At 40.1% G+C, this 13,023-nt stretch overlaps 1 protein-coding gene across 2 annotated transcripts in view; it reads right to left on the reverse strand.

Annotated features, from left to right (window-relative positions):
- STAT5B (signal transducer and activator of transcription 5B) overlaps positions 1-13,023 on the reverse strand; it is a 66,894-nt gene that overhangs the window by 22,676 nt on the left and 31,195 nt on the right. Inside the window, exons 2-3 of one of the 2 annotated variants that reach the window (XM_030296794.1) lie at positions 4,583-4,720; positions 908-1,064 (exon numbers count right to left, since the gene is read on the reverse strand). In XM_030296794.1, the coding sequence (XP_030152654.1) occupies positions 908-1,064; positions 4,583-4,710 (285 nt within the window). In that variant the 5' untranslated portion in view covers positions 4,711-4,720. Of the gene's footprint in view, positions 1-907; positions 1,065-4,582; positions 4,721-13,023 lie in introns of those variants that run through there. The other variant, XM_030296796.1, reaches the window with a different exon arrangement.

The following is a 13,023-nucleotide window of genomic DNA, read 5'->3' on the forward strand; positions in this document are numbered from 1 at the left end:
CCTAATTTGCCTAAAGTACTAGGGTGTCATTCTTGGAAACAGGATACATAAATTTCAAAAAGGCCACATAAGAGGAGAAATGACACCACCTTGACCGAGCAGTCAAAATTACTACCCCCAGTGCAAGGAAGATGGATGGTGTATGTCTTCAGATGTGATACCCTGGGAAGGACACAACATCACTTACTCAGGATTCTCATCAGGGATGTGTAACCTGAATCTAATCAGAAGGAGACATGACACAGACCCAAAAAGATGTTCATTTTATCTTTAAAAAACAGATGAGTTGAATTATTTTAAAATGTCAATGTAAGAAAAGGCAAAGAAGGTTGAGAACAGTTCCAGATTAAAGTAGATTAAAGAAACATGACAACCAGATGCAATATATGGTCCTGGGCTGGTGGGAAAAAAATGTCCTAGAGGACTTTATTGTGACTCAACTGACTGTTGACAAAATGGAAATACAGATACAAGATTACTGAAAAGTGTTCTATCAATGTTAAATGCACTAAAGATGATAACTGCACTATAACTATGTATAGAAAACGCACACTAAAGTACTCAGGGGCAAAGGGACACGACGTATGCAACTTACTCTCGAGTGACAAAAAAAATGTGTGTGTACGTGTGTGTAGAGACAGAATATGACAAAGCAAATGTTAACAACGGGTGGATCTGGGCATATGTACGGGTTCTTCGTATCAATCCTGCAACTTCCTATAAATTTGAAATTGTTTTCAAATAAAAAGTTTAAAAACAAAAGGCTACAACCACAAAGCCAAACAGTAAGAACTTTATACGGCGAACATGTAAGTCCACAACACTGGGTTCCAGAGGAGAAAGAAAATCTCTACGGGAAGCACTGAATGAAGGAGAGGATTAAGTGTGACCCAGCCTTCACACCCACCTGGAGCTGCGTGGCATAGTGCCCCAGCTTGATCTTCAGTAAGAACCCATCTTCCCCCACTTGGTGCTCCGCCTTCTTCTGCAGCTCCTGCACCAGGCCCTCCAGGAGCTGGGTGGCCTTAATGTTCTCCTGTGGATTATCAAGATCTATTGAGTCCCTAGGGGAAAAAAATTACATACATATGTATACATACATGCACATGAGCCTGTATAAATGCAGCCTCAACGCATCACGCCTTTTCTTTAGCTAAAGTGATTTCTTCATAATGCTCACTGCAAATTTTAGGAAGCAGTTCAATTCAAACCGACTAGATGCCTAATCGACTATGTTAATCTATCCCTCATCCACTAATTAGCTTAGTGGACTAGATATTTTCTTTTCTTTTCTTCTTTTTTTCTAAACAATGTACTGCCCTTTCTCCTTCCTCCTACTGACTTCTCTGGTGCTTATGCTATCTGCTTCTAGAAATGAAGGGAAAAGGAAAGTGCTTCGTGTACTCTGAAGGAAATAAGGGCTCTGATAACTTCCTATTTATAGTTACCCCTTAAGGGTGTAAGGGGGCACAAGGTCAAGAATGTTCTACATGCTTTTTCCAGCCTTGACTAGTTCTATGTGCTAATTCCACATATAGTATTTCTTAAGTAAAGGCAGGTGAAACAACACTACTATTTCTAAGGAGCCCTGGAAATGAGATATTAGGACAGAAAGTGCCTGAAACTATGTATACAAATCAGACATTTCTATCTATCACCAGTTGCAGATCTGGGACCTGCAGGCAGTGCTAACTCTTCTCGTGAGGCAGAGAAACCACTCCATGGACTTTGTATTCATTCAGAGGCACTGAACTTGTGACAGGGGTTGGATGGCTTCTCTCCCTTCCTGCCTTCCCTCTTTTCCCCACTCCCTTCTCCAACTCTTTATTTTTTAAAACAATTTAGGCAACAATTGCTACTGGGCAGTATGAAATCGCTTAACTCAGCTCACTGAAGAAACCGAACAGCTGTCAGATGGAAATAACATTCAATTACTGCTGACCGGGTCTGGAGCCAAGCAAGAGATCTAGAGGTAGCTAAAAGGCTCCGTCACCTCGAAACCCCTGAAGTTAGTTAGCAAGTAATTTCAAACAAAGGCACAAACAGGTGTGCCACAACACTGATAATGTAGTTCATCACATAATACGCCCAAATCTGCACTCTAAGCAAAGACAGTAGAGAAAACCAAATTTTAAATACGTGTGCTCTCTGAACTAAATAAAATATGTACTAAATAAAAGCTGGGAGGAATGGAGGGCAGCTGCACCTCTGTTTTGGTTGGCAATAATGCTCCTTGTCTGAGGAACCCACTCTTGAGAAGATCCTGTCTCTGAGCAAAACTCATGGAAATCAAGTACTGGTTCTGGTACTTAAAAACTTAATTCTCGGGCGCCTGGGTGGCTCAGTCGTTTCGGCGTCCGACTTCGGCTCAGGTCATGATCTCACAGTTTGTGAATTCGAGCCCCACGTCAGGCTCTGTGCTGACAGCTCGGAGCCTGGAGCCTGCTTCAGATTCCGTGTCCCCTTCTCTCTCTGCCCCTCCCCAACTTGTGCTCTGTTATGTCTCTCAAAAAATAAATAAATGAAAAAAAAAATAAAAAAACCCAATTCTCTGCTTAAAAGAAAAAAGAAAAGAAAGGAAAAAAAAAGCCTTTCTTAGCTTAAACATGAAGAACTGAACATTTTTTTATTGAAATCTTTATGTTCTTAAGAAAACCAAAATAAATAAAATTCAGGCTTTCCTTCATAGCAACACAAGTCTTTTAACATTCATTCGGTGAGAAACTACATGGGAGATCTACTAAATGAAATTTTAAATCACCAGAAACTTTCTACTAACAGTTTTCTGAACTCTCCAAATCATTAAAACAGAAAAGAAAATGAAAAGGAAATGGAAAAGCACTAAGCAAGGTGCAGCCGACATGCTTATATTTAGCTCTTTTTTTTTCTTATCACTTCATTACACGAGGCTGAGATTTTTTAAATTGCCCAGAAAATTGCCTTCCTTTGGTGCTCTCTAGTTTTCAAACAGAAATCTGTTACTAACACATAACCTCAATTATTCCAAGGCAGCATTACTGACAGGTACCCAGCTCTCCCCAGTCGCATAGTGGCCGGCTTCTCCTGGGCTCTGCCAGAGAGGATCCCACCCCGCCATGATGGTGGGGGGCCTGAAGTAGCTGATGAGCACATCAGATCAGACAGACAGGCTGGTGGCCTCCCAACATGCTCCCAGACCCTGAGCAGAGCAGCAACAGCCTGCAATAATGTTGTCAATCTACTACATTATACTAATTCTGAAAGAATTTAAAAACAATTTTATCTCTGCGCATATAAGCAGGAATTCGGAAAATAAAAATAAACACGCTTGTTAAATCTGCCACCAAGACATGACTATTGTTAATATTTTGGTGTACTGGCTTTTAGCCTTTATGGGTATGCATAAACTTTGAAACATAGGGGCACGTGGGTGGCTCAGTCAGTTAATTGTCCGACTTTGGCTTGGATCATGATCTCCCAGTCGGTGGGTTCGAGCCCTGCGTCGGGCTCTGTGCTGACAGCTGAGAGACTGGAGCCTGCTTCGGATTCTGTGTCTCACGCTCTCTCTGCCCCTCCCCCGCTCACATTCTGTCTCTGTTTCAAAAGTAAATAAACATTTAAAAAAATTTTTAAAAACACCAACATCTCCATTGTTAATTTGTTATCAATACATTTTATTAAGTGATATACATATGCATACCTTAGCTGCCCCATTAAGCACTAAATTCTTTGTGGACATGGGCTTTTCATTTTTTTTTTTAAGTTTATTTATTTATTTGTTTTAAGAGAGAGAGAGAGAGAAAGAGTGTGTGCACGAGTGCACGCCAGCAATGACAGGAGAGAGAGAGGAGAGAGAGAGAGAGAGGGAGAGAGAGGGAGAGAGAGGGAGAGAGAGGGAGAGAGAGGGAGAGAGAGGGAGAGAGAGGGAGAGAGAGGAGCCCAAGCAGGCTCCTCACTGTCAGCGCAGAGCCTGAACACAGGGCTCAACCCCATGAACCGCAAGGCCATGACCCTGAGCCAAAACCAAGAACCGGACGTCCAACTGAGCCGCCCAGGCATCCCTGTGGACAAGGGCTTTATCTGTTCCTATCTTACACCCTATAGGCACTCAAAACATATTTGTTAACTGTTGTTTATTAGCAGCAATACTCTAATGCTTTTAGCCAGAGTTTACTAAAGGGGGGAAATCCTATTTTAAAAATCCTAAGAGTTATTCCACCTGCTTAAAATCTAAGCTAGGGTTAAATACCTTCTTATGGGTCATGTCTTTTTTTTTTAATTTTTTTTTCTTAATGTTTTTATTTATTTTTGAGACAGAGAGAGACAGAGCATGAGCAGGGAAGGGGCAGAGAGAGAGGGAGACACAGAATCGGAAGCAGGCTCCAGGCTCTCAGCCGTCAGCACAGAGCCCGATGAGGGGCTCGAACTCACAGACTGAGAGATCATGACCTGAGCCAAAGTCGGATGCTCAACCGACTGAGCCACCCAGGCGCCCCCACGTCGTTTTTTAAAAAATGTACAACTTTTAAAGTCTCCATCATGTTTCCCTTCCCATATGCCCATGTTTCACTAAATCTGATAGAAAAAAACTCTGTTCACTTACCAAGCTTGGCTTTCAATCCACTGGGATAAATAATGTCGCACCTCAATGGGGAAATGCTGACCATATAATGCTTGCATCTGATGAAGGGCATCGCCTTGGAGCTGCTGGGCTTGTATCCACACAGCCATGGTTTGCAACCTGTTAAACAAACAATCAGTGGTTTGGGTGGGGTTTTTGGTTTTTTTTCCCTTCAGCTTTTAAATCCACTAGACTAAATATTCACAGTTATAAAACCTAGAGACAAATGCTTTTAAGCCCTTCTTGGTAGATCAGTATTTTTGAACTGAATTTTAGCTTTAAAAATGTTTCAAAATGTACACATTCAACATGGCCGTGGGAAGGTATATAACTGGGTCTATGAAGCTCTGACTGTAAAACAAACTGAAGTCCTACAAGTAAAAGTACAAAGCCAACATTAGGGGAAGAACTGCCTATAGCTTTGATATCACATATTCTTTACTTTTGTTCCAAACTTGAAGTAATAATAAGCAGTATTTCTGGGGCACCTGGGTGGCTCAGTCGGTTAAGTGTCCGACTTCGGCTCAGGTCATGATCTCATGGTTCAGGAGTTCAAGCCCCACATCGGGCTTGGTGCTGACAGCTCAGAGCCTGGAGGCAGTTTTGGATTCTGTGTCTCCCTCTCTCTCTGCCCCTCCGCCACCCTCTCTCTCCCTCTCAAAAATAAAGAAACATTATAAAAGTAATAATAAGCAGCATTTCAACAGGATAAATAATTAGCAAAGGGATTTTTAAAAGAATCACTTGTTTTGGATCTGGTATTCTGACTTTTAAGAAATATAATAAATGTGCTATTTTGAAAAAGACCCAGTAAAAGAAGAGTGAAAATATCTAAAGCATGAATTGAACCCTATGTGTTATTACTAGTTACCTAAGCTGCAATGCTTTACACATAAAGGGCACAGATTTATCTGGAAAAATGCCCCAAGTGTCACTTTCTGAGTTACTGTGAAGGAATTTATGAAACAATCTTCTGTTATAGTATTTAAAAATCTCTCTGACATAAAAACAATACATTCCAGCTAAGAATGTATTCTCAAACAAAGAATACAAGAACCATTGTATTCCAATAGTAGGTAGATTTTTAAAACATGCTCTTGACTCTAGAAAAGGTTTTATAAAACTACCAAGATGCCTTCTCAGATTTACCAAAGAATTTTTTTTCAATATATGAAATTTATTGTCAAATTGGTTTCCATACAACACCCAGTGCTCATCCCAAAAGGTGCCCTCCTCAAAACCCATCACCCACCCTCCCCTCCCTCCCACCCCCCATTAACCCTCAGTTTGTTCTCAGTTTTTAAGAGTCTCTTATGCTTTGGCTCTCTCCCACTCTAACCTCTTTTTTTTTTTTTTTCCTTCCCCTCCCCATGGGTTTCTGTTAAGTTTCTCAGGATCCACATAAGAGTGAAACCATATGGTATCTGTCTTTCTCTGTATGGCTTATTTCACTTAGCATCACACTCTCCAGTTCCATCCACGTTGCTACAAAGGGCCATATTTCATTCTTTCTCATTGCCACGTAGTACTCCATTGTGTATATAAACCACAATTTCTTTATCCATTCATCAGTTGATGGACATTTAGGCTCTTTCCATAATTTGGCTATTGTTGAGAGTGTGCTATAAAAACATTGGGGTAGGGGCGCCTGGGTGGCGCAGTCGGTTAAGCGTCGGACTTCAGCCAGGTCACGATCTCGCGGTCCGGGAGTTCGAGCCCCGCGTCAGGCTCTGGGCTGATGGCTCAGAGCCTGGAGCCTGTTTCCGATTCTGTGTCTCCCTCTCTCTCTGCCCCTCCCCCATTCATGCTCTGTCTCTCTCTGTCCCAAAAAAAAATAAACGTTGAAAAAAAAAATAAAAAAAAAAACACAAAACATTGGGGTACAAGTGCCCCTATGCATCAGCACTCCTGTATCCCTTGGGTAAATTCCTAGCAGTGCTATTGCTGGGTCATAGGGTAGGTCTATTTTTAATTTTTTGAGGAACCTCCACACTGTTTTCCAGAGTGGCTGCACCAATTTGCATTCCCACCAACAGAGCAAGAGGGTTCCTGTTTATCCACATCCTCTCCAGCATCTATAGTCTCCTGATTTGTTCATTTTGGCCACTTAGCAGAGAATTTTTAATTCATTTGGCAGAAACTCTCTGGGATCAACCCGATTGCGGCAGCAACATCACTTTCATGTACACAAGGTAGTAAAACTGAATCTTGCTCTATGATCCACAGTGTAGAATTTGATGTCAGGCAAGGCTAACTTGAAATCCATCCAAAATGATTTGGCTACTGATTTGCACAATTCTCTTAAGTATATTACGGTTAGGGTGCAGTAAATCAAATCTTGATTTTGTTGAGTACCAGAGACTACACATGTGTGTTAGGAAACAAAAATCCCTTCTCTGTTAGTTGTAGTTGCGCGATCGTATAACACTAAGCTATTTATGGGACAAGTCAGTTAGCCAACAATGAGGTGTGGGGTGGATGCCAGTTACCTATTTTAGACTTGTGCAGTGCTATAGAACACTTCAGCGGTGTACAATTTTATTTAGGGCTTTGGGCATTAAAGCTGGGATCACTGTAAGATCATCCAAGACATCAAATTTCAATGGCTGGGAGTTTACTAGGAGAAAGACTCAGATAAAAGAGCTCTCTCCAGAAGCAATCCCATGTTATAATCCAACATCTGGAAGACATTTAATTGTACAATATAATTTTTAATTAAATGAATCATATCCCAAGATTTTGGAAAATTGGAAAAGATATCAAAGGCTTGTTTTTTGGATAAAAGGTGACGGGATGGATGGGTTGGGTGGAGGTTCTTAGGCACTGAAGTGTATGGAAGAACAATGAAGGAATGAAGAACATAATTCAGGCACTCATCTCTTTTGGTGGTAAGGAACCGGAAAGAAGTAGGACCTCACTATAGCAGTCTTAATGAGTATGTGAACAATACCAACAGATACAAAAATTTTCTTGAATCTTCCATTCATTAGCTGAACTGACCCAAGAGACAAAAGAACAAAAACTGGGGGGAAACATTGGTCTCTTCAGAGGCCCCTTAGGCCACTGAAAGAACGTAGTATTTTCTGGTCCATTGTATCCTCTTGGTCTACTTGACTTTTCTTCACATGATTTATCATTCCCGACATTTATCATATATTTGTTTACTGCCTTCTCACTACGGTGACATCACCATGAACACAATGACTTTGTTTTGTTCACTGTTTCTCTTGGGCCTAGAACTGTGCCTGGCACATAAGCATTCCGTAAATTTTTGTTGTTGGTGAACAAATAAATGTATACACACAATTTGGTCAAATACATCAGGTCTTTTTAAAGTTATTGTGGAACAAGGTATCAGTATAAAATACCAAGATGGGGCACTTGGGTGGCTCAGTTGGTTAAGCATCTGACTCTTGATTTCGGCTCAGGTCATGATCTCGTGGTTCGTGGGATCAAGCCCTGCATCCAGCTCTATGATGACAGCATGGAATCTGCTTGGGATTCGCTCTCCCTCTGCCTCTCCCCACCACACTCATGCTTGCTCTCACTTTCACTCTCAAAATAAATAAACATTAAAAAGTTGAAGAAAAAAAAAAAAGGAAATAAATACAGTACCAAGGCCAGAAAAGGGAACAGATTTTACAACTCAGATGAGTCTGTATTAACAATACTCTATTTGTTCCTTAATAACATATGCCACAATGTGTAATTTTACTTTTTAGTTTTTGTTAACTTATTTTTGTTTATCTTCCCCACTGAAGTCTAAGAACAGTGAGTAAAGGGAGGGGGGCCTGGGTGGCTCAGTTGGTTAAGCGTCCGACTTTGGCTCACATCATGATCTCACAGTTCGTGGGTTTGAGCTCCACATCAGGCTGTGCTGACAACTCAGAGCCTGGAGTCTGCTTCAGATTCTGTGTCTCCCTCTCTCTCTGTCCCTCCTCTGCTCACGCTCTGTCTCTCTCAATCTCTCTCTCGAAAATAAACATAAAAAAAAAAAAAAACAGTGAGTGAAGGGAGCACATTTATTTACTACTGTGTTCCCTAATGCCTAAGTATAATGGCTGCCATGGTAAGGAAGTAATCAAGACATATTTGCTAGTGAATAAATACATACGTGGTAAATATTTCACATATCCTGCTGGTTGAGCATATTCCAAGTATCCATTATTGCTTTAAGAAAGAAGTACAATGGTAATATGCCATATATATAGGAGTACTATATAAATATCATACCATTGTGTTTTAAGTTTTATATTAGTTTTCACTTATTATCAAAGAGCAGAATGCTGAACTCTTAGAATCTGTCAGAATGTTTTTTATGGTTCTAAATATGAACATGTTGTAATATTTTCTAAAATGCTATTTGAAGAATAGCTGGTAAATATAAGGTGGTAACCACCTTATTTTGATAAGTACAAAATACTTTTAATTTCACTACATAAAAATGCTTTGATAGAGCTGGAGAGTAGATTTTGCCTACTAATCAAAAACATATAAAATAAAGGTACAATAAATAGTACAGCATCATTTTCATTTTACTTTTTAACTAAGAGTTATATGTGCATGGAATAGAAGATGAATTACTGCAATTGTCATGTAACAATTTAAAATATACAATTTGGAGAAAAAACCCACCCCACCCCCACTGTACCAGTAGAACCTAGAACCTAAGTAGCGCTTTCCCTCGTACATGCCCAAACTCTTCACACCCATCATTAAGCTATGCCTACGCCTGGCACAAGCCGAGACCCTGTCCTTTGTCACCAGTATTCATTCTGCCACCAAATACTACTCTACATATGCAGTAACTGTCCTCAATACAGGCTTTCTTTTGCTTATTTACAGGCAGCTCTGTCTTCAACGTGTGATGTTCTGACAAGGAAGTGGTTTGTATCTTTGGTAAATCATCACAGGGGCTTCTCTAAAGACTGGGAAATGGATTCACAATCTTATTTTTAGCCAAAGATGAGAATCAGTTGAGTTTTGCTTAGTTGCATTCTTAGTGTTCATAAGCATTCCAAACAACCCAAATTAGCCTTGGATGCAGAATGTCATACTTTCCAAAAGCCTAACGTGCGGAAATCAACCTTATATATTTGGATATATCCTAGGAGTCTCAAATAAAGCAGACTGTCAGGCACTTGTTTAAAAAAAGTTCAAAGTCTAATAGCTCATAATGTTACAGTCTTACTGAAAACCATAAAAATGAATGTCCACTAAAAAATGGTATGTGTGAGTGGGATTTAGGAATAATCTTGTCTCAATAATAAATACACTCTTATTAGATGCCTTCCCTTTTAAAAGTAAAATATAAACCTTTGTCAAGAAAAATATCACTCTAGGGGCGCCTAGGTGGCTCAGTTGGTTAAGCACCCGACTCTGGCTCAGGTCATGATCTCGTGGTTCATGAGTTCGAACCCCATGTTGGGCTCTGTGCTGGCAGCTTACAGCCTGGAGCCTGCTTCGGATTCTGTGACTCTCTCTCTTCTCTGCCCCTCCCCTGCTCATGCTCCCTCTGTCTCTCAAAAAATAAATAAACGTTTAAAGAAGAAGAAGAAGAAGAAGAAGAAGAAGAAGAAGAAGAAGAAGAAGAAGAAGAAAAACATCACTCTCTCTGAAGACTTCTAGAACACTGTGGCCAAGGTCATGGTGCCAAGGTCCTCCAAGCTAAACTGTGGAGGAAGATAAGTATAGAGTACATGACAGTTGAAGGCTCCCAATGCATATACGCCAACTGAGTGAATATATTCTAGTTTGGGGTGGGAGTGGGAGGAGTTAAAATGTGTGTAGGGATCTGTTGCACTGGGCTTGTGTGCATAATTTTTGTTTTTTTTTTTTAAGAGAGGAAGAGAGAGCACGGGCCTGTATGCAAGCCAGGGAAGGGCAGAGAGGGAGAGAGAAAGAGAATCTTAAGTAGTCTCCATGCTCAGTGCAGAGCCCAATGCAGACTTGATCCCACGACCTTGGGATCATGACCTGAGCTGAAATCAAGAGTCGGACGCTCAACCGAGCCACACAGGTGCCCCTCATGTGTACCTTAAAGCATTTAAAAAAAATTTTTTTTAACATTTATTTATTTTTTGAGAGACAGAGAGAGACAGAGCATGAGCAGGGGAGATGCAGAGAGAGGGGAAGACACAGAATTGGAAGCAGACTCCAGGCTCTGAGCTGTCAGCACAGAGCCCGATGTGGGGCTCGAACTCACGAAGTGTGAGATCATGACCTGAGTCGAAGCCAGTCGCTTAACTGACTGAGCCACCCAGGCGCCCCTCTTAAAGCATTTTGTAACTCCTACTCTCCATCCCACCACAACCACCACCCCATCACATCATATCCCGGGACTAAAGTCTCTAAAATGGGAGTTAGAGTTTTGCAGATCATGGCAAATTCACCTAAATAGAGTTCTGTGAGATTCAACTTCTTGTACCTCTCTGTGCCTCAGTTTCCTTATTTATAAGACAGTGCTAATAATACATCCCTTGGGGAGTTGTAAAAATAAGTTAATATGTATAAATGCTTAAAACAGTGCCTGGTTCATCATAAGTTCTCAATTATTATTCTGACTTTACAACCTTAAACTTACAAAGTTGGCTTCCTTCTCCCTGTGTCCAGTTTTTTAATGTTTATTTATTTATTTTAAGAGTGAGTGAGCACACTGAGAGGGCTGTTCTCCCACCACTGAATTAGAACCCCAAGAACTGTGAAGGGTAGTGTAACAAGAGCAAGACTGAGTATAATAAACTCAAAAAAGAAAGAAAGAAAGAAAGAACATCCATTCCAATGTGCTTTTCTGACAGAGAAGACCAAGCCAGCAGGAAGTTGTGCCTTTTCCAAGGACACACCTGACCCCTACTAATTAAAGTATGAATTGTTAGCAACAAATATTTTGATTCATCTAATAAATAAAAAATAAATTTCAGAAATCAGATCAAAAAATGAATTAAAATAATATTTACTACTGTTATTATCCACCATCCAGATTTATCATTTACTATCATTTACTGGATATCTACTATATTATTTATAACAGGGGCACCTGGGTGGCTCAGTCGGTTAAGCGTCCGACTTCAGCTCAGGTCACGATCTCACAGTCCGTGAGTTCAAGCCCCGCGTCGGGCTCTGGGCTAATGGCTCAGAGCCTGGAGCCTGCTTACAATTCTGTGTCTCCCTCTCTCTCTGCCCCTCCCCCGTTCATGCTCTGTCTCTCTCTGTCTCAAAAATAAATAAACATTAAAAAAATTATATTTTATAACAGTAAATACTTTTATGAATCTACTCATTTAATCCTCACACAAATATTAGGAGGTAGGCACTATTATTATCCCCAGTTTACAGATGAGGAAATCAAGGCTCAACAAATTAAACAGGATTGTAAAATGGCATAACAAGTTTGGAAAACAATCTGGCAGTTCTTCAAAGGTTGAGTATGGAGTTACTATATGACCTAGTAGTTCAGCTCCTAGGTAAATGCCCAAGGGAACTGAAAGCATTATGTCCAAAAAAATTTGTACACAAATATTCAAAGCAGCATTACTCATAATGGCGAAAAAGAGGAAACAACCCAAATGTCCATCAACGAAGGGATGGATGATATGGATATAAGTGGAAAAATAAAATGGATAAAATGGAATATTATTCAGACATAAAAAGGAATGAAATACTGACACATGCTACAACATGGATGCACCTTAAAACATTACGCTAAATGAAGCTAGACACAAAAAGCTACCTATTATAAATTCCATTATATGAAATGTCCCAAACAGACAAACCCATATACACAAAGAAAGTTGGTGGTTACCAAGGGCTGCAGTCATGGGAAGTGACTCTTAATGAGTATGTATTTCTTTTGGGGATGAAAAATTTGCTCCGGGTCCCACACCACTGGTCTGTGTTGGATCTGGGGAGTCTACCGCTTTATCGGGTGGCCTTTGCCCTGAGAACTTGTCGTGGTTTGTCATATTATTTTTTGTACTTTTCTGTATGTTTATTATATTTCATAACTTAAAAGAAAAAGAAATTAGAGTAAGAAACCTAATATGATAAGGCTCTGATTTGGGCAAAGGCTTGGACTAGTTGGCAGATGAAATAAGAGATACATAAACATTGCTTCTGATCTGAAAAGTCTAAGGCAAGGAATCAGGATTCAAAACTGTTAACTATATCAGCACCATTTAATACTTAAAGACTTTGGACAGAATATAAAGAGCAGTTCCTTAGTTATGTTTACTGCATTACTGTCAATACCAACATTATTACATATACTAAGTGGTGGTAGTCACCTAACCTAGTAGTAGAAACTTGGAGGGACAGAAAAATGTGAAATAGCAGTAATAGTGGATTAAAACTTTACTCATATTAAACTGAATATCAAGTAAGGTTTGAGTAAAATGATCCCATCTAAAAGTAGGTCAATACCAGAG

Source organism: Lynx canadensis, chromosome E1 (assembly GCF_007474595.2).
Source record: "Lynx canadensis isolate LIC74 chromosome E1, mLynCan4.pri.v2, whole genome shotgun sequence".
Taxonomy (NCBI): domain Eukaryota; kingdom Metazoa; phylum Chordata; class Mammalia; order Carnivora; family Felidae; genus Lynx; species Lynx canadensis.